General features: G+C 42.5%; 1 protein-coding gene across 4 annotated transcripts in view; it reads left to right on the top strand.

Annotated features, from left to right (window-relative positions):
- Nucleotides 1-24888, top strand: part of Dcun1d4 (defective in cullin neddylation 1 domain containing 4) — a 72923-nt gene that overhangs the window by 6842 nt on the left and 41193 nt on the right. Inside the window, exon 1 of one of the 4 annotated variants that reach the window (XM_090343618.1) lies at nucleotides 2720-2840. The exons of 1 other annotated variant lie outside the window; for it this stretch is intronic. In XM_090343618.1, coding sequence (XP_090199744.1) covers nucleotides 2816-2840 — 25 coding nt within the window. In that variant the 5' untranslated portion in view covers nucleotides 2720-2815. Of the gene's footprint in view, nucleotides 1-2719; nucleotides 2841-3771; nucleotides 3794-24888 lie in introns of those variants that run through there. 2 more of the 4 variants (XM_090343614.1, XM_090343615.1) reach the window with 2 other exon arrangements.

Here is a 24888-nt window from a genome sequence, read left to right as displayed (position 1 = left end):
TTAAAGTTTTTTTGCCAGTCTTGGGGCTTGACCTCAGGGACTGGGCACTGCTCAAGGCTGATGCTCTACCATTTGAGCCACAGCACCACTTTCAGTCTTTTCTGTTTATGTGGTACTAAGGAATTGAACCCAGGACTTCAAGCATATTAGGCAAACACTCTACCATTATGCCACATTCCCTGCCCAAGAACTTGCACTTTTAGTTACTGCTAGTCAAGGAACTTGTATTAACTGTTTTGAACTTCAAGTCTCATTTTCTTAAAACGAGGAAGTTGGATATAATAATTTCCACAGTTTCTACCAGATATAAAATTTCACCTTAAGCAACTTTGAGTTCACATTTAGGAACAATGAAATAGTGCCTAGGGAGAAAAAGATAAATATAACAAGGTTCCAGACCTGAAAGATTTATTATCTCATGGATTATTACAGTGGCTGGGAAATATTTGAAGAGCATCATGTGTTCATTTTATTATACTTGTTTTAATGTTTATTATTATTTATTAAATATGAAAGACAGAGATCTCAGCAGGTTGAGTTTTGTTGCAGACCTACTATAGCCACCTGGGTAGATTATTCTGCACTTTGCATAAAAATAATCACATTGACCCAACTCACAGGTATACTGGGAGATAAAGAAGGTGGAATATTCTATATAGTACTTTTTTTTGCCAGTCTTGCGCTATGAACTCATGGCCTGAGCACTCTCTTTGGGCTTTCCTCAAGGCTCTACCACTTGAGCCAGAGCGTCTCTTCTGGCTTTTTTATGTATGTGGTACTGAGGAATTGAACATGGGTCTTTGTGCATGCTAAGGAAGCACTCTACCACTAGGCCAAACTCCCAGCTCCTTTCCCCCCCCCCCCATATAGTTTTAAGAAAACCATTATGTGCCAATGGAGAACTGAGTTAGGGAAAAAGCAGCTACCAGATCCTCAACTAACAAGTTTATTGAGAAATAAAAACGTGGCATATTCTATTAAGGGTAAGGACACCATTTATGTGCCAGGGTGTGCTGAAAGAGAAAAAGCTGGTAGATGCTTCACAGGACTCAATTATACCGTTATAAACTTTCATTTCAGTAAATCAATATAGCAAATGACTAAAGAAAATTCTGGACTCACTTTAGGAGTGTCAGGAAGCAGGTCTTTTCTTGTGCTTTGAAAATAGTGTTAATCCTGAGACACCATAAGCAACAAAAACTCATTACATACACAGATACTACATTAAGAAGAGTAAAAACTTGTATAAAATACATTTTTTGTTTCCTAGATGCCGATGGGGTTGAAAATTAAAATGGGATAAAGAATGCAGGAACATCTTGATCTCAGAGTAAGAGCAGGCTTTCTTAGATATGCCTAAGAAAGGAATCTCAGATTCCTGTGGTAGATTCTTAGGAAAGGCCTAAGGATCCTTTAATTACCATGTTAAAGGTACCAGAAAGGGTGCTCTATGAAAGGCTCTGGTCTTGAGAAGACCTGCCCCGGTCACTCCAGTTCTACAGTTCTGAGATTTTGGATTTGATCAAGCGATTCATACATGTTTGGATGATAAAGGCGACATGGAGATAAAATTACAAGGATGTAATTTACTAAGCGGAATTAGGGGTTGAGATATAAAGCAAATTATAAGCGGGATGGTGCAGGGCATGCCTGCTTTTGACCTCCTGCTTTCAAATATCTTTTTTACTTGTAACACTGTGTATGTGATCTCAAAGTGTTGGTTTCAAACACTGAAAAGTCAGGGCGGAATTTGTGAAAATAGTGCCAATTTACTTCGGAAAGTTAAGGATCCGTGTTCGTTTCTATTGAGACCTTCCAGGGTTTTGTTTTTTCTTTTCCTGACAGCTTCAGGGCGACAGTGGACTTAGGTTTTCCTGGATGGGCACAGCCCCGGGTTTCTTTATGATATTTGGAGGCCTGCAAGACCTCGCTGGTAGCACCGGGCCCGTTAACAGCCCGTTTGTGCCGTTAAAGGAGGGAGAGAGGGAGGAGAGGTAGGATGGCTCCGGAAAATGCAGTGCGTTGCGAAATGGGGGAGATCTCGGCTGATCGTGGGAGAAACGGGATTGTTTCCCTCCAGAGGATCTATTAGAAATAAAGACGCGGCGATTCCCTTCCCAGCTCCTCGCTCGTAGACGTCCCCGTCCTAGGCGGGTGCGGACGGGGCCCCCGCCAAGCCGCTGTGCGGGCGTGCGGCGGGAGACACGGGGCCAGCCGTGGAGACCCAGGTGGGTCGCGCCGGAGCCAAGGCGGGGCCGACTGCTGTACCCCGAGCAGCGGGACTCGAGCGGCCCCGGCACGTCCGCCCGGCCGCGTTCGGCGGGCAGCATTTCGCGTGCTTTGTTTCGGACGCCGTCACGTCTTCCACGGTTGGTCCCCAGATCGACCAATCCAAGTCGCCCCGGGGCGGGGCTTCAGGGTCAAGATGGACCAATTCCTCAGTCTCGCCCCTACACGCGCTTTCGGACCCCCGGGGATGAGTGACAGCAACCGGGTCCAACCTGCGGCTCGAGAGCGTGGCCTCCGCCGGGGGCGTGATCAAGACGAAGAGCCAGAACCAATCGTGGTGCACCTAGGGGGGGCGGGCCTGGTTGCCAGCTCCAGGCCGGCGCTACCGGCACTCCTTTCCACAAATGAGAGCCGAGCGGGGGCGGTCCCTCGGCCGAACTCCAGCCAATGACAAAGACGAGATGGGCGGTCCGGGAGCTATAGGCGGCCGGTCCTCAGCTCCAAGCCGAGGTGCGGAGAGCCGGTGGGGGATCCGCGAGGCAAGCGCGGGAGTCGGGGCGGCGAGCTGGGTGTGAGCTGCCCGAAAATGCACTCGGATGCCGCCGCTGTCAGTGAGTAGCGGCGGCCGAGCGGGCGCCCGGGCGGTGTCTGCATTCTCCCTTCGGTCCCCTCTGTCCCCGCCCCACGCCTCCTGTCCCGAAACCAGCCAGGAACCCCTGCCCGGGAGCCACCCCTTCCCCTCCGGGGGCTGGGGCGGGCGGTGACGCTGCGGGCGTGGGGTGGTGGGAGGAGGAGGAGGAGGGCGGGGGTGAGGGGGGTGGGGACGGGCTCGGTGTCGGTGTGTGGGGGGGTGGGACGTGCGAGGTAGGTTCGGGACCCCAGTGTCCGGGATGAATGGAGGTGGAGGCAGCTGCGGGTGGGCAGGGCCGGCTGTGGGCACCGGGGTGGGAGAGGAGGGAGGGAGCGAGAGCGCGGGGCGCAGGGGTGAGCGGTGCGGGCGGCCCTGCCAGGGAGGCGGGTGAGTGCGAGGGGAGTGAGCGCGGGGGCGGGGACAATGGGAAGAAGGGGTGGATGGCGGGGGTGGGGGGGAACAATGGGGTGCGGGAACGGGGCAGCGGCCGAGCCGGGGCAGTGGGGCGGGCGAGAGGGACCGGGGCCGAGGTAACGGGAGGGCGAGGCAGTGGAGGGCATGGGGGTGCGGTGGAATAGTTGGGGCGTCCGGGGTGCGGGAGAGGAATTGGAGAGGGTTGGGGCAGGTGTTGGGACGTTGGGGTGACCGGAGGAGGAGGTGGGAGGTAGTAGCGTGGGGGCGCAGAGCTAGTTAGGGAGGAAGGGGTGGTGGGGAGAGAAGGAGGCACTGCCATGCCCACACGCGTCCGCGCCGGGACTGGATCGGCGGAAGGGCAGTCCGGGGCCCCCAGGGTGCGCGGCGGGGAGGCGGGCCCCGGGCCCCCGGGGTGCGCGGAGGGGCGGGGGCGGAGCCGAGGCGGAGGGGACGGGGGAGGTGTCCCGAGCTTGGAGCTTGGCCGTGGCCGCGGCTCTTCCCCAAGCGGTGGGAAGCGAGGTCAGTGTTGACCGGGGCGCGGGCTGAGGGACTTGGGAGGCGGGGCAGGGACGCGGGCTGCGGGTTTTCCGCGGCGGGAGTCCGAGGGGTCGCTGGTCCTGGAGCGTGGGTGGGTGGGGGGTTTGCGCAGGGGAGGTGTCAGGGTCTCGGGCGGACCGTGGGTTTGGCAGTCTGTGACGCAGTTGTCTAATTTCTGACCATCAGGTGTGGAGGATCTGGTCTGGAGATTCACTTTCCTGCAGGGAGGGTTGGGCTGGAGGCCCAGTGCAGTGCCGGGGGGGCCGCGACCTCTTCCCCGAAAGCGGGGAGGGCGCTTTTGGGGTTTCCTTTAGGGTCTGGCTCCAGTCGCCGGTGTGAAGGGGAAAAGGCAGGCTCGTGGAATTCTGGGACTTGTAGTCCGGGCCGCGCCGGGCCGCGGTTGGGTTGGATGCACGTGGGTAACTGTGGAAACGAGGCCCACAATGCAGCGCGCCCCTCGGAGCGTCCCCGTCCTGCACACTCGTGCTTTATTCTCGGGCTCCCGGGAGGCGACCCCGGCCCCCGGGACTGAGTCCGCGTCGGAGGGAGAGCTCCGGCCAAGCCCTGTGCGTCCACGCTGGGCGCTGGATCTCCGAGTTAATGATTTCCCCCTGCGTTTCGCGGCCTTGCAGAGTAAATGCTCAGTCCTGAATCTTGCAGCACGTAGGGTGTCGGTAAATATTTCAGAAATAGCACGAAATACCGTGCCAGTCCAACGTATGGAGCAGCTTTCGGTTGACACACAGCAGAGGTAGATCTAGTCTTTGTGAAGATAATATAAACTGTGTTGGGACTTCATGGCCTGGGTAGATTGCCAAGCATAAGAGGTTTCATACTTAAAAAAAAAAGAAAAAAGAATACACCTACTACCTGGCGAATGTAACTGCAATGTCTCTATACATTACCCCGACAATAAAAAATAAAATAAAAAATAAAAAAATTAATTCAAAAAAAGTGAGTTGGATCATGAAAGCAGCTTAATAGAATTTGAATGGAAATTGTCCCATTCAGAAAGCCAGCATGAAAATGTCTTCACCTTACCAAGAGGTTTGCCTTTTTTTTTTTTTTAGCAATGGGCTGCGCACACTTCTATTCAGGACCTTCCTACTAGATTTTTTTTAAATTATTTTTTTTAAGCCAGTCTTGGGACTTGAACTCAAGGCCTTGGCACGGTCCCGAGCATATTTTGCTCATGGCTAGCACTGTACACTTGATCTACCACTCTACTTTTGACTTTGTTTCTTTTTTTTTTTTTTTTTTTGGTGGGGTGGCATTGGAGTTTGTTTGCCAAGAATCAGACAGGCTTACCCACCTAGATGGCCTCCAACCCCGATCCTTGGATTGGAGGCCTGAGGAGATCCTTGGATTGGAGGCCTGAGCCATTGGTGCCTGGAATTCCCTTTAGTCAACCATCACATCCATTGCAGTTCCCTTTACTGTAATAACTCTCAATTGTCAAGTAGAGGGACATAAGATTGGTTTAGAGATGACAGATTATTTTTATATGATATATAAGTTATTCTGAAACTATTAGTAGAAGCTGTTAGTCTGAAACTGTTACTAAAAGCATATTTTAATTATCCTGATGCAATCCAAGGCTTTGAAAACTTTTTGTATGATTACAAGTATATTGCATAATGATTCTTTTTATATCTAAAAAGCTAGTCAACTTATTTTTTTTTAATGATTTTTATCTTTTTTTTTTTTTTTTGGTCAGTCGTGGGGCTTGAATTCTGGGCCTGGGTGTTGCCCCTGATTTCTTCAGGTCAAAGCTACCCTTGAGCCAAAGCACCACTTCTGGTTTTTTGGTGGTTAATTGGATAATGTACGATTTTTTAAAGAGAAGTAATTTCTATACATTATATTTGATTACAAGCATGTGGTGAATGTCCAAGAAATCCTTTGTAATATGTAAATATGTGATATGGGCATTTATTTTATTTTTTTTTGTCAGTTGTGGGGATTGAACTTTGGGCCTGGGTTCTGTCCCTGAGCCCTTCAGCTCAAGGCTACTGTCCTGCCCCTTGAGCCACAGTGTTAGTTCACGTTTTCTGATGGTTAATTGGAGATGAGTCTCATGGACTTGTGCACAAGCTGACTTTGAACCATGATGTCTCTTCTTACACCAGTCCCCTCTTTTTCTTCCTATTGCCATCGTCTTGAATCTGACCTAGACTTCTGTTGTGACAACCAGTGAGATTGCCTAGTCACTCTACTGAAGCTCAATTTCTGTTTGACCACTCCTCCCCATCTGGCTATGGAGCTTCTATTCTGTGTCCCCTGTGGAGACCCCTTGGGCTCTGTGCCCTCCCCTGGATATCTAGAGTACTGATAACTTCTGTTGCTCAGTTTCATATTACATAATAGTGGATGTTGTTTACTTATTTCTCCTTTCTCCAATTAGATTATTACCCCCATGAGATCTGGATCATGCCCCACTTAGCATGATACCTTGAATAGATGCTCATGTGTGTATTAAATCTCATTAGTTGTTGCTGAATTGTTAGTGAATTATGTAGACAGTTGAGTTCTCCCTGCTGCTGTCTAGCTTGCTTCTGATTCCTTTTTCATCATCTTTCTTTTTTCAAGGATTGAAAACTTTTGCTTTTTTGTTCTTTGCCTTACATTTTTTCTTTTACAAAGCCATACGAAAAACTACATAATATGTTAAACCTACATGTAGCTTAGTCTTGAAGAATGTATGTCATGTGGAAGTTAAGATGGTGGTAATATGGGAATGTCAGTGTGGTTGCTGACCTCATGTTGAGAGTTATGCATTCAGCAGTGTATTTTTCCCTTCTCTCTCTGTCTAAGGACTCTGTCTTTGTTCTAAGGATTTATTTCTTAAGTTAACAATATTAGTGAGATTACCGAAAAGGTTTCTTCAATTAGAAGTTGGAAATACAATTTGTAAAATAAAATTATCTGTAGTGAATCTGACATTAATGCTGATAATGGTAGCTGAACAGTCTGAATCAGTGTTAATAGTTTCCTATAGCTTGTTCTTCTCCTAATTTTGAAATTCAGGTTAGAAGTGCCTCTTGAGAATTATTCTTTTCAGCAGAACATGTATCTAAAATTGTTTCAAGAAAAAAACACATTGAAATGTATTTTAAATAGCTTCATATATTTTAGTAACCATTTCAGATGTAAGGATCTTTTTTTTTTTCCTGTAGCATTCTGGATTGTTTTTCTTTTAATTTGAAACATTGTCGAGGGGTTTATTTCAACCTAGAAAGATAAGCTTTTAGTTTTTGAATTAATATGTATATACTGAATATACCACTAAATGATAAGAATAAAGACCCTTCCTGCCCCAAATAGCATTACCTTTTGAGCTGATTTTATTTCGTTCATCTCTGAGGATTATTTTCTTGAGTGTTTTGGAAAACCTAAATTTTTATCAGTAGGGGTTACTGAGTGGGAGGTGGCACATTTATATGTATATAGCATGATCGGGTTCTGACGGGCATATTCCTACCTTAGCCGGGCAAGCTTCTCAGATCCTACTCACCTCTCCTTACTGTGGTCCCAAGGGAGGAGGCAAGCTGTGGGAAGAAGGCTAGAGCCTAGAGAGGCCATTTGGGGAGGGTGGTCAGTGCAAGCAGCTGTGTTGCTGTTGGCCTCCAGGCCCAGCCCTGTCTATGTGGCATCCTTCTCTGTGTTCATAGGTGTTCTTTTGGTTGTTAAGGCTACTGTCCATAATAATTGATGGTTTGTTACTCTACTGTTCATAGAGATGGTATAAAAAGTTGTGATAAATCTTGGACTTGCTCTCACATACTGAACACTTAAAAAAAAAACTGGGAGTGCTGTGTAAGTTTTGCCTCTGATGATTAGCACTTCACCTCATAAAATTGTCTTAGGTTAGTTAGATGGCTTGCTCTGTTGAAGGTTTTCCTGTGCATGGCTTCCCTGTGGTCCAAAGATAATGCCAGCATTTGCTCTGTGATATAATGTCTTCTCATTGCTCTGTGGGTCAGGTTGGGAGGTAGGAAAGCAGAGTTGTTGGGTGTGGTTCTTAGGGTCAGAATGTCTGCATTCATACCTTGCTCTGCCATCTTACTTTTGTCATTGTAGGCGAGTTACTCAGCTTCTCCTCATTTGGTCACCGAATGTTCGAGAACCTGTGAATCAGGTCCTATTTCTCAGTGTTTTTACTTTTGTGTGGAGAAAGGAGGCTGATCTTGTTTTATGCTGGGTGGTGTCATGTTCTGTATAGAAAAGTAAAGCAGACCACACAGTAAAGACAAACACACAGCTGTTTCTGCTTGTGTCAAGGGTGTTATGGTTTTATATAGTGTGGACAGGAAAGACCTCCCTGATAAATAAGGCTTTCAATTGAGAGCTGAGGAGGCAAAAGACCCTCTGGGCAGAGGGCAAAGCAGTGGAGAGGCACCGATGCCCAACAGAGAGCTTCCCTGAGTCTGAGGAACAGCAGAGACAGATATGCTGGAAAAATTGTCAGTTCAGGAAAGGAAAGGAGGAGGAGATGGTCTCCTGAAGTAAGAGATCGCAAGAAAAGAATTAAGAGAGATTCCTGCATTCAGCCATTCAACAAACATTTGATACATTCTTGTTGCCCAGACACTGCTGTAACAGAAGAGTGAACCAGGTCCTTGTGTTTCCAGAACTTTCTTCTCAGTGAATTCCACGCTTGGAGCAAAGTAGTGAGCAGGTGAAGTATGTGAGAAGAATGATGACTGTTGGGTTAGCTTGAAGCTCAGGATGCTTTGGGAAACTAGACTTCAGGGAAGACTTAGTTGTCCTGTGAGTTTAGCTTTTAGCTTTTGGAGTTTGAAGGAAGAGGGCAGGCTCAGAGCCGAGGGAGCAGTGGCTGCCACAGGAGACTGTGGTCATCTGAAGGATTTGTGGTGGGCTAGCATGCTGGGGGAGGTGAATTATGGATACAGGAGTGGAAAAGGAAAAAAGAGCAGGAAAAGGAAGCAAGAGCAAGAAAAGGGGAAGGCAGTGGGAGGAAGGAGAGGCACAGAAGGACACAGAAAGACAGGCATAGTTTTAATGCAACCTCTCTCTCTTTCAACGGAAGGTTAGGGTTTGTTCCCAGATGAATAAGCTGAGGTGCAGGAAGGTTAGGTAACCTCAAAATCACAGCTAATAAGCGTTGGGGTGAGTCTCTAGGTCAGGCCTTCTGACCCAAGGGGCTCCATGCCCATCTAATGCAGATAATAATTCTCACTGTTTTTCATTTGTGCAATTCATTTTCTCCTTAGAATAACCCTCTGAGCATACCATCGTGGTCTTTGAATGATGATGCTAGAGTAGTTGATAAGGTTATCTCCCATTTGCTTTTGACTCTTTCAGCCAAATAAGGATCTAGGATTTTTCTTTTTTTATTGTTGGGGTGCTGTATAGAGGGGTTACAGTTACATTTGTCAAGTAGTGGGTACATTACTTCTTTTTTTTTTTTTTTTTTTTTTTTTTGCCAGTCCTGGGCTTGAGCTCAGGGCCTGAGCACTGTCCTTGGACTTTCTCAAGGCTAGAGCTCTACCACTTGAGCCTCAGCACCACTTCCGGCTTTTTTCTATGTATGTGGTACTGAGGAATCAAACCCGGGTCTTCATGCATGCTAGGCAAGCACTTTAACCACTAGGCCAAACTCCTAGCCCCGGTACATTACTTCTTGAACATTGATACCCCTTCCCATGTTTTTCTCACACTTCTCCCCCACCCCTTCCAATCTTTTGTTTTTCCCCTTCCCTATTTCAAATAAACAAATACACACACACACACACACACACAGAGTCATATACAGTAACAACATGAGATAAATCATAAGGGAAAAAAAAAGAGAAAAATAGCTTCACATTGTACCTTAAGAACAACAATGATAATGATACACCTCTTGTTTCCATATCCTGAAGTTCATTTTGCTTAGCCTCATCCTATATGGCCATACATACGTATGTAGGTACGTAGCTTTTGAGCTGTTGTGAGGATTAGGATTTCTAAAGGCTAGCTCCTGCTCTGAGCCCCTCCCGCTCTGCAGGTTTGTTGGAAAGGCTGTAGGTGTGGAAACACTACTTTCAGTGGGGCAACTGGAGAATCGTAGCAAAGAAAAGTAAGTCTTCTGTACTTGCCAATGAAGTAATTCAATCTTTTCAGGTTTTATTTTCAATAGATGCATATTGAAAAATTCAATGGAACTTTTAAGATTATATTCAATTAAATATGAGATAACCTAATGACCCTGCAGGAAAGCTAGAAAACATAAAGTTTTCCCTCTTAGAAGAGTAATTACAACTTTCTTTTAGCACTTGGTAATATTTTTTTCCTTTAGAGAAAGTTTATAAACAGCGTAGTTATGTGGCCAAGTACCATGGTTCCTCTTTTTTTTTTTTGCCAGTCCTGGGCTTGAGCTCAGGGCCTGAGCACTGTCCTTGGACTTTCTCAACGTTAGAGCTCTACCACTTGAGCCTCAGGACCACTTCCGGCTTTTTTCTATGTATGTGGTACGGAGGAATCGAACCCGGGTCTTCATGCATGCTAGGCAAGCACTTTAACCACTAGGCCAAACTCCTGGCCCCACCATGGTTCCTCTTATCCTTTATGACTCTTTCTCGCTGTTCAGGGTTTAGTCTAAGTCCCTTCTACATTATCATAATGGAGTCTACTGCAATTCCCTGAGACTGATGTGTGGTGTGGGGTAGCACTGTGCTAAGTGGCTCATATACATCATTATTTAGCTCTCTCAGTAACCTCTGGCACACATGGGAACACTGAGGCACAGTGAGTCCAGTTGTTTAACCTGGTACAGAGCCACTCAGCTTGTGTACAGCAGAGCTGGGACTTCAACCCAGGACTTTCTGAGGCTACAGCTGATGTTCATTTCTCTAAACAAATCTGGAACTTTGTAACATGCATAAGATTTGGTGCTTTTTCACTCTGAAAATCCCAGTGGGTCAGTGGGGTGAAAAGGAATCTGGGGCCCTTTGTACCTTGTCTCATTGGGAATTCATCCAAACTGTGTATCCTGAAGTGGCTGGAGATGGCACTGGCAGGAAAGCTTGATGGGTGCTGTTGGGTGCACACCACTGCTCTTGGAGTGGTAACTTTCTTCCAGCCTCGTTTTTGGGTTCTGTGAGAGGTGGGAGGATAATGCCAGCAGCAGTATGCATGGGAGGCTTTAACATTGGATATTGTCCTCAGCGAAAAGCAGAATCACTTACAGTGACCATCCTTTTGGCTTTTATAACTCATCAATAACACGTATTTATTGGTAAAACAAATGAAGTTAACATCTTCCTCCTGCTGCCTCATTTTTTTTTCTTTTTGCTTCTGTCCAACTATCCAGCCTTGTAGTTGTGTTTCTGGATCTTGATGTTTGTTTCACACACTTACGGGTGCCCTTGCATTAGAGTCCCTTTTGGCTCTGTTGAGATTATTGGAGGAGTGGCTTGCCTGCTCACATCCAGGACATCAGTTCAGGACACTGCACATTAGAATCACCTGGGGCTGGTGGAGGAACGGTGAACACTGGCTGGCTTCTGTTTTCCTTTAATTATCTGGATTGAGGCCTGATTTGAGGGTTTTGCCGGTTCTAGGTATTTCTCATGTGCCATCAAGAAGCTGAATTGGGTTTGAGCCAGGACAGGAGGGCTCAAAAGATGCCCACCTTTCATGATAGCCAGTAACTAGGTGGTGCTTCCCATTTTAATTTCACTCTTGCAATGTCCTTATGGGGTAGACCCTATTTAAAAAAAGAATTCTTAGTGCTGGCCATCAACCATGTGAAACTCGTTGGTACCTGTAGGTTTGGGGTTTCCTAGTCTTAGAGTATGTAAGTCATTACAAAACATTGTATTTTAATAGCCTAAAATAGGAATGTGTTTGTGTTTACAAGTGAAAGAAGACCTGTGCCATGTCATGTAGAAAGGATTGTTAACTGCTGTGCAGTTGCAGATTAATACTGTAGATGATTTAAAACATTTCTTTTTTTTTTTTTTTTTGGCCAGTCCTAGGCTTTAACTCAGGGCCTAAGCACTGTCCTTGGGCTTTCTCACTGCTAGAGCTCTTCCACTTGAGCCACAGCACCACTTTCAGCTTTTTCTAAGTATGTCGTATCAAGGAATCAAACCCAGGTCTTTGTGCATGCTAGGCAAGCACTCTACCACTAGGCCAAACCCCTGGCCTGAAAACATTCCTTTTTATTATTAGTTCAAACAAAGGTAAGCTTCACTGTGTGGTGGATTTTATATTCTAGTCATTTTGAGGCAGAACTAATTTTAATGCAATCCTTTTTTATTTAAAAGCACATTTTTGTATTTTCTTTCAAAATCCCATGTACTGTATACCTTTGAGCTCAGGACTAATTGCTAACTTGTGATCTGACCTGCATGTTTATACTGGCTACAGGAACATTCTGGGATATAAAGCAAATCTTAAGTGTGGTGAGACTTGAGCAGATTCCAAATATCTTACCATCATTCAGTTGCATCCAGCACACCCTCACATCTATACTAGTATCAAGTTGAAGCGTCTTGGAGAAATTGTTGCACACGGTCTGTTTCTCCATCTCCTCTTTTCCTGCTCTCAACTCAGCCTCGTATGTTCTGCCCCAGTTATGCGATTGGCATCTTCTCAGAGGCCATGTTAGTAAACTACTTTCATGTGCTAAGTCTAGAGACTGTTTTCAAAGCTTTAGTCCCTCTATTTTATTCATATCTGCCAGGGGTGAACATTCAGGATAGCGTGGTGAATAAAGCATGTTCTTGGCCTCTTGGAGCATGGACTCCAGAGAGAGTGACAGATATAAATGTATATAATACATTCAGTGTCAGAATTGTGACGATCCCAGAAAATAATTGCCCAGAATAGGCAAATCTAGAGATCAGAAGTAGTTGCCTAGTGGAGTGCTGAGGAGGAGCAGCTGATGGTGAAAGTTTTGTAGTGAATACATTGAAACCATTGGATTTGTTGTACACTTTGAGTGAATTGTATATGTGAGTTCTCAACAAAGCTGTTAAAATACTCCCAGCAAGTGGTAAGTGCTCTGAAAAAAATTGAAGTACCGCTGTGGATAGGATAGAGGCAACCTTGCTGCTGAAGTTTGAGAGAATAATTAAGGAAGACAGCTGTTGGTGCTTATGAGCACAGAGTCTTTGAGGCAGAAGGCACAGTAAATTCAAAGGCCCTGAGGTATAAGAATTGACTGGTGTATTCAAGGAAGAGAGTGCTGAAATAATAGGGCCAGCAAGGCTAACAGAATAAGTTGACCTGGGCACATATCATAGGGGGCCTTCTGATGACCTTTTTTCCCCCTTTAATATGCAATACAGAATCTCCATGATGGTAATCAGTAGAAACCTTGGGCTCTCCTAGCAGAGATTTGCAATAGAGCAAAACCTTGATACAAAAGGCCATATAGTATGACACTAAATGAAAGGATCTCTAGGACATAGAAACATAAGCCATATAATGAATGATTGTTGCCCTTAATGTACTATGTTATCTCTCATCTCTTTTGCTGTCCCTTGGTTATCTCATATTGTTACAGTATCTCACTTTGTTACCTGATATATCGGATATATTTGTATTTGGTTATTTGAAATTGGATAGGGAAGGGGAGAAAACAAGATGAGGGGTGGGGGTGAGGGGGAGGGAAAAGGGGACCAAGACATGCGAAAGGGTATCAGTGTATGGGAATTAATGCACCATCTATCTGGCAAATATCATGTAACCCTTCTATTAATTACAATAATAAATATATGAAAAAAATTACCTTTAAAAAAAAAGAATCTCCATGATGGAAGTCAGAGGTTATTACCTGTCTTGGAGGTGTTGACAGGAATCTGTTCTCTACATCATTGCTCTCCTTATCTGTAGTTTGTCTGGACCATGGGAAAGAGCTTCTGTTCCTGCAGGGCAAGGAGCAAAGAGAACTGGAACAGTGGACACTCAGCTACCGAGTCCCTGTAGCTTTAACTGAATTCTTTCTCTTTTTCAGAACATTTAGTAAAATTGGCTTGTCAGGAGAATGAGCTGTGGATCCCATGAGGCTTGGAGCACCCCTAAACATTCTGTGTTGATTCTCAGTTAGAGAGGCAGGCACAGTGTTGTGCCACTAGGTTGTCTTCTTGTCCTGTCCCAAATTCATTCAGAATGAGTGCTGATTTCTTTTTTTTTTTTCTGGTCAATAACTTTTTATTGCATAAGCCATGCGAATTTGAAAATAATACACCTTTCCAATGTAATTTAGGGGTTCCCAGGATTCATGGAAATACATTTGACCTGCCCGAGCCTCATCTTGTTAATGACTCAAACCCCGAGTTAGAGAGGCCATCTGTGGTGTGAGCATCGTGGAATTATTGGACGCTGTATAGATCAGGCTCATCAAATTCTATGACGTGCTGATCTTAAAGGGATACAATATTTGGAAAGTTTTAGAAGCATTAAACACTGGCTTCATCATATCTGATTGACAAGCCAAAACATATAAAATATAAATCGAGAATATGGATTTTATTTCCAAACACTGTGTTTCTGTCGTTTTTTATGGTACTCGAACCCAGTATCTGGGTCAACATGACCTGCACTTTGCAAGTGACCCACCGTGATGGGTGCCTGGCTGAAACGGATGGGCAGGACAAGGAAAGTGCCCTCTAGAATTGCTCACGGATTGTCTATCACTCAGTGTGAGTGGCAGGTCTCTGTTTTCTTGACCTTGATTTTAAAGATAGATCATATGAACGTAGACAATAAATTATAAAGTGTGATGACCCATGTACACACAGAATTATCCTGGAGAAAACAATCGCACTTTCATGCAAGTAAATTTAGGCAAGTAAATTTAGTTCTATTCTTCTGAAGAATGGAACTATTTTATTTATAACTTTCTTTTTTAATATTTTTTATTGTAATTAATAAAAGGGTTACATGATATTTGCCATATAGAAGGTGCATTAATTCACATACATTGATACCCTTTCACATGTCTTGGTCCCCATTACCCTCTCCCCCTCCCCCATCTTGGTTTTCCTCCCTTCCCTATCCAATTTCAAATAACCAAATACCAATATATCCAATATATCAGATAACAAAGTGAGGTACTGTAACAATATGAGATACCCAAGGGACAGCAAAGGAGATGAGAGATAACATAGTACATTAAGGACAACAATCATTCGTTATATGGCTTTTGTTTCAGTATCCTGGAGGTCCTTTCAATTAGCTTCACATTATATGTCCTTATGTATCAAGGTTTTGCTCTATTGCAGATCTCTGCTAGTAGAGCCCAAGGTTTCTACTGATTATGACAAATGAGGGAAACCATTGAGCCTAAGTTCCTCTGAGTCTGGCTTACTTCACTTAATATGATTTTTTCTAAGTCTTTCCATTTCCTAACAAATGGGTCAATGTCGTTTTTTCTGACAGCAGCATAGAATTCCATTGTGTACAAATACCACAACTTGTTGATCCACTCATCAACTGAGGGACATCTAGGTTGGTTCCATATCTTTGCTATGGTGAATAATGCTGCAATAAACATTGTTGTGCTAGTGGATTTAGTCTGTCCTAGATTCTGGATGGTTGGGTAAATGCCAAGTAGTGGAATTGCTGGGTCATAGGGGAGCTCTATGTTTAGCCTTTTGAGGCACTGCCATACTGCTTTCCATAGTGGTTGAACGAGTTTGCACTCCCACCAACAGTGTAGTAGTGATCCCTCCTGGCCACATCCCCTCCAGCATCTGTTATTATTCGTTTTCCTGATCCTGGCCATTCTAACTGGAGTGAGGTGGAATCTTAGAGTTGTTTTGATTTGCATTTCTTTTATGACCAGAGATGTTGAGCATTTCTTCATGTGTCTATAGGCCATTTTTGTTTCTTCTTCAGAGAGGACTCTCTTTAAGTCTTTGGCCCATTTTTTAATGGGATGGTTGTTACTTTGGAGATTAGTTTTGGAGTGATTCAATTTTTTGAGTTGTTGATATATGTTAGATATGAGGCCTTTGTTGTTTGGTTGGTGAAGATCTTTTCCCACTCTGTAGGCTTCCTAATTAATTTACTAGCTATGTCCTTTGCCATACAGAAGGTCCGCAGTTTAATGCAGTCCCACTTATCCAGCCTTTCTCTGATTTGTTGTGATTCTTGGTCCTTATTAAGAAAGTTTCGACCTGTGCCAAGGAGGCCTAGTGTATCTCCTATTCCTTCCTGTAAAGTTTTCAGTGTGTCAGCTTTCACCTCCAGGTCTTTGATCTATTTGGAGTTAATTCTAGTGCATGGTGACAAAGAAGGATCCAACTTTAGTTTTCTGCAGGTGCTTAACCAGTTCTGCCAGCACAACTTGTTGAAGAGGCTGTCTTTTTTCCATTCTATTTTTTTGGCTCCCTTGTCAAAGATTAGGTGGCCATAGGTCTGTGGTTTAATATCTGGGTCCTCAGTTCTATTCCATTGGTCTTCAGGCCTGTTCTTGTGCCAGTACCAAGCTGTTTTGATAATTATAGCCCTGTAATAGAGTCTAAAGTTTGGGATTGAAATTCTCTAGTGCTGTTCTTTCTGCTAAGAAGTGTTTTTGCTATACGGGGTCTTTTATTATTCCATATGAAATTTTGAATTGCCTCTTCTATTTCTTTAAAGAATGCCATTGGGATATTGATGGGTATTGCGTTGAATTTGTAGATAGCCCTTGGCAAGATTGTCATTTTCACGATGTTGATTCTTCTAATCCAGGAGCATGGGAGGTTTTTCCATTTCCTTAGTTCTGCTTTAATTACCTTTTTTAGGGTTTTAAAGTTTTCATCAAAAAGGTCCTTTACATTCTTAGTTAAGCTAATTCCTAGGTACTTTATTTTCTTTGAGGCTATTGTGATTATTGCCTCGTTCCTCTCACTGTTGGTGTAAAGGAAGGCAGTTGATTTTTGAGGGTTAATTTTATAGCCTGCTACCCTTCCAAAGTTTTGAATCAGCTCAAGGAGCTTGGGAGTAGAGTTTATAGGATTCTTTAAATACAGAATCATGTCATCTGCAAAGAGGGATAGTTTTACTTCCTCTTGGGGGATCCTACTTGGATCCCCTTTATGCTTGCTTCTTGCCTTATTGAGTGCTGATTTCTTTTTTTTTTTTTTTAAATTGTATTTTATTGTCAGAGTAAGGTATAAAGGGGTTACAGTCACATTTGTCAGGTAGTGGGTGTGTTATTTATTGAACTTTGATACCTTCTCTCATGTTTTTGTTCCCTTTTCCCTCCCCCACCTCCTCCCAATCTTCTTGTTTTCTCTCTTCCATTCTCTATTTCAAACAAACAAATAAATGGATATACAATATACCAGATAACAAAGTCAGGTACTTTAACAGCATGAGATTAACCATAAGGGGAAAGAAAAAGAAATAACTTCACATAGCACATTAAGAACAACAATCAATAAGATAAACTTCTTGTTTCCATATCCCAGAGTTCATTTCATTTGGTCTCATCTTGAGTGCTGATTTCTTATATTCCATAATTTTGTCTGATTTTACTGTTTTTGCTACCAACGTGGCTATGAGTCTGCCCTTATTTCCTCCCACCCTGACCCATTACAGGTTACTTAATGGTTTTCATTGTCTTGGAAAAGCATGTACTAAGTGCATAAGGCTGTATTTAAAAGGCTTATACCTGAGAATATTGCTTACTGATTGGCAGTCTGCAGTTTAGCTGGTAATAAAATACTTCAATGAATCATTAGTGGCCAGAAGAATGAAGTATACTTGAAATGGAAACAATATTGGTGCTAGTATCTTTTCTTTACATCTTTTTTTTTCCTTCTTCTTGTGCCAGTCCTGGGGCTTGAACTCAGGGCCTACGCAGTGTCCTTGAGCTTTTTTGCTCAAGGCTAGCTGTATACCACCTGAGCCACAGCTTTACTTTCAGCTTATTAATGGTTAATTGGAGATGAGACTCTCATGAACTTTCCTGCTCTGGCTGGCTTTAAAACTGCAGTCCTCAGAGCTCAGCCTCATGAGTAGCTAGGATTATAGGAATGAGCTATTTCTACCAGGCTATATCTTTCTTGTTTTAAATGAGGAACTATGCAGTTTGACTTAATTTGTCAGAGAAATATACTTCATTTTTGATCAGGAAACAATATACATTTTTTTCAAGTTTTTAAATGCATGTAGTTTTGTTTTAACTGACTAATTTTATATGATCAGACAGGGAAGTTGACATAACTACCACCTTCCACATAATGTCTTTGTATGTGTTAGCATTTGTAGCTATTTGAAATAAGCATTTCTTGCCAACCATATTCTTTGTCATATAGAATGTTAGAAATTATTTCTATCTAGCTGTACCCTGTACTGTTTAGCCACCCTCTCCTCCCTCCTGCCTTTTCTCACGCTTTTTTAGGCTTTTGTTAACTATTCTGTGCTTTGAAATAATGATCTTACCCGTAAAAACATTCAGTATTTTTCTGTGACTGACTTATTACTTAATTCCATGCTTGTTGGTGAAAGTTACAGAATTTCATTCTGTTTTTTTTTTTTATAATGAATAATATCCCATTGTGTATATACTCCACATTTTCTTTACCTTCATCGGTTGATGAACACCTAGGTTGATTCCATATTTTGGTTATTGTAATATTGTAAATAGGACTGCACTAAATATGCTAATGTACATGTCTCTGCATATTGATTTCAGTTCCTTTGGATATATATCAACTAGTGAGATAGCTGAATCATGTTGTAGCTCCATTTCTACTTCTTTTTAAATGGACAAATGACTTGAGTAGACATTTCTTCAGTGAAGTTATACAAATGATCAAGAAGCTTAGGAAAAATGCTCATCAAACTAATCATCAAGGAAATGCACATCAAAACCACAATGAAATACCATCTCACCTAGTTAGGAGAATTAGAGCACGAGCCAGGTGCTGCTGGAGATGAGGCAGAGGAATTCTCATACAATGGTCCGTTTATTTCTTTTTCTTACATTATTTTTCTGGCCTGTTTTCTTTCTTTTTTTTATTGTTGGGATAATGTATAGAGGGGTTGCAGTTACATTCATCAGGTAGTGGGTGTATTATTTCTCACACATTGATAACCCCCTCTCATGTTTTTGTCCCCATTTTCCACTCCCTCCCCTTTCCAATCATCTTGTTTGCCTCCCTTCCCTTTCCTATTTCAAATAATCAAATAAATGTATATACAATATACCAGGAAACAAAGTCAGACACAGTAATAATATGAGATTAACCATAAAGGAAAAAAAAGAGAAGAGAAATAATATAGAGTACATTAAGAACAACAATCACATAATCACATAAGATAAAGCTCTTGTTTCCATATCCTAGAGTTCTGTTTTCTTTTTTGAAAAAAGCAAAAGAGTTCAATTGTTTTAGGGTTAGCCACTTTTTATTTTTCCTAATATTAGACCTCATTTAAGTTTATATATTTGGTTATTAAAAAGTTTGGGTTAGAAAAAGCTGCTGCTTTTTTTCTTTTTTCCCCAGTTAATGGAGTGTGGAGATACAGTGGCCTCTTTTTTTTTTTCTTTTATTAGAAGTAAGTTGGACTGGGAGAAAAATCTGCATAGCTAGTTCCTTTGCCAGTGTTGGAACACTTGAGCACCAGTTGAAGCAGCTGGCATGTGTTTTGGGACTGCGATTTAAATACTAGACTCATACAGTGTTTGATGTAGAAAATGAGATTGGCATGTGGGAACTGAGACTTGAGTGCATTACCATTCATGTGTTACATCTCGTGCTTACTAAGTAGGACGTAGGACAGGGCAGTTAATGGGGCAGTTGAAATTTTTTTCCTCTCCACCTTTTTTTTCTTGGTTTGCCAAGTGAATAAAAGTCAGATTTGCCTGTGCTGAATGGCTATTTTCTGCAAATTCAGTGTATTCAGGATCCTTCCATTTGTACTAGCACCATGTTTCACAAGAACCTGATTATTTCCTGCCTCAGTACAGTAGTGGCTATCTCTAGCTGTCTTCATAAATGGCCACGTTAGGTCCAGTCTTCTGTCATGCAGGCTGCATACTTGTCTAAGAGTAAGCGCTCTAATTCTCTAATTAGTTCACTCCATGACACCCAGACTCTCACAGGTGTGCAGCTCAGGCTGAGTTCTCTTGTACAGAGGTGAGGGAAGCAGACTCTCTCCTGGGCTTTGGGAGCTCAATGCATTCAGTGTGGTAACACATCTTTACTTCTGCTATATCTTGCTTGTTTCTATGTAAAATGGTAGATAAATTACTATTGAGTAGAGCTTCACTGTGCTTGAATCTGCCATGTTTGCCCATTAATTTGCATACACCTTGGTTGCCTAGTTGAGAGTGCTTACTCTTAGGACACAGTCTGTTCTAAATTCTCAAGCAGAATTTACAGGCTCCTTCATTTTTGTCTTTCCTTTGGTTATAATATGTATCTTACAAATACTTTGAATAATGCCAGGCATAAATACATGTCACTAATGCCATAAAGTAGAACATGATAATGTGTAAAGAGTGCAGAAAGGATCCCAGTTTTTGGCCTTGGAGGTGGCAACCCTTTAAAGTGTGAAAAGTCCTTAACTAGGTGAAAGGGGAGGAAAAGAACTCAAGACAAAGAGAACAGTCTATGCTATGGCTCTGAAGAGGAAGTATACTTGGAGTGTTCACAAAACAGCAGAAAGCTCACTGTAGCTAAGCAAAATGAACAAGGGGCAAATGAAAAGAGATGGGCTTGGTGAGATGTAGAAGTGGAGAGTGCAGGATTTTGAGCCCATGAAAAGGAGTTTTCTTTGCTTAAGATGCCCTCGCCCTTCTCGGATGAGGTTAGAATTAACTTTTTTTAGATTGTTGTACATGTTAACTAGTTGTCCCTTTATTACTAAGCAATTACTACTTTTCTTTCTTTCTTTTTTTTTTTTTTTTGCCCCTTCTGGGCTTGAGCTCAGAGCCTGAGCACTGTCTTTGGACTTTTCTCAAGGCTAGAGTTCTACCACTTGAGCCTCAACACCACTTCTAGCTTTTTTCTGTGTATGTGGTGCCAAGGAATCGAACCTGGGTCTTGGTGCAAGCACTCTACCACTAGGCCAAACTCCCAGCCCAATTACTACTTTTTTATTGATTTGAAATATTATGTTATTATATATCATTTTGTATATACACAGGCATGTCTGTCACTCATTTGTCTTTTTGTACACATCCTGTATATTTCCATACACACTATTGTAATTACTATACCTTTGTACCAGCATGACAATTGTGGTCTTGAAGTCACATCTGTCCTCTTGCCACCCCTACTTCCCTAGTTTCTACAATTAAAAGTTTACTGGAAAGCAGCCTCCCTCATTTATTTGTATATTGTTTATGGCTGCTCCTGAACTACAGTGACTCAGTGACTGAATAATAGAACAGACATTAAGATCCAGAATGCCTGAAATATTTACTCTGGCTTGCCAGCCTTTGCTTTATACTATGTATTGGTACCTGGTAAAGTAGATTGCTCCTCCTCTTCTTTTTCAGCAGTTTGTTGTAGTCAAGCAAGTCTAGCATTTTTGTCCTGTGTTAATTTCAGACCCATCTGCTAAACTTGCCTAGCTTTCTTTCTTTACTTCTTTTTTTGAGTTTGAAAAGAACCACAGAGTGGGCATAAATAGGAAACTGCATTTAATTTGTAGCTTAGTGAGGAAGTACTTGCTATATAATGGCTTTATGTTTCTTTCACTAAGGCTTTTAGTGTTTCTTCATTTGTCACACACACACACACACACATAACACACAACTGTTACTTTGAGATTTCCTCCTGGTTATATTTTTCAAGTAAAAGATAGCTTTTACTCTTTATGTATTTAGTTTCTGACTCTCATATGGGAATCAATTGTTAGGACTTTTGGTTTTTATTTTTTTAATTATTATTATTATTATTTTGCCAGTCCTAGAGACTGAACTTAGGGCCTGAGCACTGTCCTTAGACTTTCCTCAAGGCTAGTGCTCTACCACATGAACCACAGCACCACTTCTGGCTTTTTACTGTGTATGTGGTACCAAGGAATCAAACCGGGTCTTCGTGCATGCTAAGCACGAATTCTACCAACTACGCCCAACTCCTGGCCATGGCCTGTTGATTTTTAAATTGTATAGTTTTGCTTGACAGTCATTGTCACGAACGTACCCTTAATCATTTCATTCCTAACCTTTACATGACTGCCTGTATTATGAACTTCTGTAGCTACTATAGCTTAGGGAAATTGACTCTGATCTCAGTGATGTTCATTATTTTTCTTTGCTAATGTGTGGGTCACAGCAAATAACAATCAAAACAAACTAGACAACTTTTATACCCCACTAGCATTTGTTGATAGCTTTAAGAATGCCAAGAACATAACTTAGGGAAGCAAGTGATCACGCAGGCTTTGCGTTTTTTTCAGAGCTAATGGTGGGTTTTAGTGTGGACTACAGAGGGGAGTGTGCCTGTCGCACACTTTTTACTGTGGAAAGCCATTTGATGATGGAGTACAATTGACTTAACCTCACATTTTTCCTTTGGAATTGAAAGATGAGCAGGAGGAGATTTTGATGAATCAGTTAGTACTTCCCTAGATGCATTCTCTGTTAAGCATTTGCTCTTTACCCCTAATGTCTAGGCTTTAAGGAAGTGAAATCTATTTTAGATTTAAAGGTCTGTTACTTGCCCTGAGCACTGAACCACAAATCCAAAGTGTTAATACTTGTGCATTTATCTTTCCCCCTCCCCAGTTTGTATCATCCTAACTGCTTACATTAATAAAATTAAAGATTGTTCATGGTACCGGTTTTCACTTCTTTCTTTCTTTTCTTGAGTAATGTAGTGATGAAGTGGTCTTAAAAGGGCTTAGATTTGGATATGGACAATTACTGACATAAACTATTATTTATTGAAATCTTTGTGTAGTCTTCAGTGAAATAAAACTTCATGGGTAGAACCCACTTTTTTTTTTCCCCACTGTGTTGAGATTACTGCAGTCATTGTTACAAATGTCATATGGTGGGTATAAATACAGCAGTGCTTTAATTAGCTATAGAGATGAATCAGGTCACATGCCTGAGTCATAGAATGAATTATATTTTGGGGTCTTTGAGGCTTATAGGGCCTGAGTTAGACACGTGGAAAGTAGATATTGTTATAGATAACTATTTGATGATAAGAATGCTATAAGAAGTGTAGTAGCAATTGATAGCTTAATAGTATTTGTGATAGGTACCTGAGGGCTTGTTTTCATTCTTCTAATATTATGAAGGATAATTCTAAGTTCTCATACAGATGAGGAAGCTAAGATTTAGGTTAAATAACAGCTAGACTTCATACTTAAACAAGCTGATAGACTCTAGTATTTTGGCAGGAAGAGTGAATACTACTTAGTGCATGCTTGGAGCTAGAAGTAAGGTTTTGTGGAATGATATGGTGAAAGAAGTTTGGAAGTGTGGAAAGGGTCTTGCTCTTAAAAGTCCTGAAATTCCAGATAAAGGGCATTACCATTTCTACTTCTTCCACATTCCTATACTGGAAGGAGAAAGATTTAATGAACTCATTGTGTTTACGTTGTCTTTTGTGAACTCTGACATTTCAAAGAATGGTGTGGAGGTGAGATGACAGGCATAATGTGAGGACCAGAAGGGCCTCACTTTGTGTATCACCTTTCTCCCTTCCCTCCTGTATGGCCTCTCTGAAAAGAGAATCTGAAGCCCCCAGTTTTCTGTTTGGGTTATTTTGGAGGGAGCCCAAGAGTTTAATTTACATATCTAGATGATAATAGAATGTATTATTGGTCTTTCTGATTTTTATTTGTTGTTGCTAGAGTTGGAGTCTTGCTAGTTGCCCTGGTTCGCCTTAAATTGGCCACCCTCCTGCCTTAGGCCCCAAGTTCTGGGATTACAAACATGAACCGTCATTCCTGGCACCATTTAACCCTACCTGCCTACCTGTTCTAAAATGGAGAGAATCAGAGGTTATGGTTTAATAGCAGGTAGGGGAGGGGTGTGGGCGTTGGCTATTTCAGTTCAAGAGGATCAGGAGAAGGTTGGCACTTCGTTTTCCCTTTCATTTGTTTTTCTTAAATGTAAACGTGAATAACTTATACACAGATAGACATACAGACTTGCAAAAGCTGCATAGTCCAAATGCTGTTCTGAAACCCTTCCTGTGTAATTGTACTAATTAAGATGGAAGATGCAGATTCTGTGCAACCTTATTCACATGCCAGATAGTTAACATGTCTATATTTGAGACCTGTTTAGAGTCTGAGGTCCTGTGCGGGCTCTCTTGGGACCTTTTAGGTGGCTGCCTGGTTAGAGCAATGCTCATATAGTATACCAGTATAGCTGTCGCTTCTGCTGATGCCCATGAACATGAAGGGCTCTGCCGTTGTTCAGAATGCTCTGACCTGCAGGCCTGCCAGGAACTGGATTCTTAGCAAGATCTAAAAGAGAAAGTAAATGTATCTTTCCCTCCCGCCCTCCCTCCATCTCCCCTCCTCTTCTTCCTCCTCCTCTTCCTCCTTTTTTTTTTTGCCAGTCCTGGTACTTGAACTCAAGGCCTGAGCACTATCCTTGGGCTTTTTCAAGTCTTTCCGGCTTTTTCTATGTATGTGGTATTGAGGAATCGATTGAACCTGGGTCTTCATGCATGGTAGGCAAGCATTCTACCACTAGGCCAAACTCCCGGCCCCAAATATAATTTCTTTTATCCTTTTTTTCTTTGAAAGTAGACTTTTCTAACCAGTAGCAGGAAAGATATTTAGCTTCCTAGATTGAGAGGGAAAGCTCAGAGATCTAGCCCTAGCACAGACAACTTGCATGGTAGTATCTGGCCCTGCATGCTGTCCCTGAGCTCTTCAGCTCAAGGCTAGTTCTCTACCCTCTGAGCCATGGCACTACTTTCAGTTTTCTGGAGGCTAATTGGAGATAAGAGTCTCATGGACTTTAGTGCCTGGGCTGGCTTTGAACCACAGTCCTCATATCTCAGCCTCCCAAGTAAGTAGCTAAGATTACAGGCATGAGCCACCAGTGCCCAGCTTTAGTTGCACTTAATATGTGTATACATTTTCCATCTATTCCAAGAAAAGGCGCTTCCTTTCATCCTTCCCACTAAAATGGCATCTCTTGGGAACTT

The sequence above is a fragment of the Megascapheus bottae genome, chromosome 13 (genome assembly GCF_031878675.1).
Source record: "Megascapheus bottae isolate mThoBot1 chromosome 13, mThoBot2.hap1, whole genome shotgun sequence".
NCBI classification, from domain to species: Eukaryota; Metazoa; Chordata; class Mammalia; order Rodentia; family Geomyidae; genus Megascapheus; species Megascapheus bottae.
The sequence above is the reverse complement of the archived record's forward strand: the minus strand, read 5'-3'. Positions and strand labels throughout refer to the sequence as shown.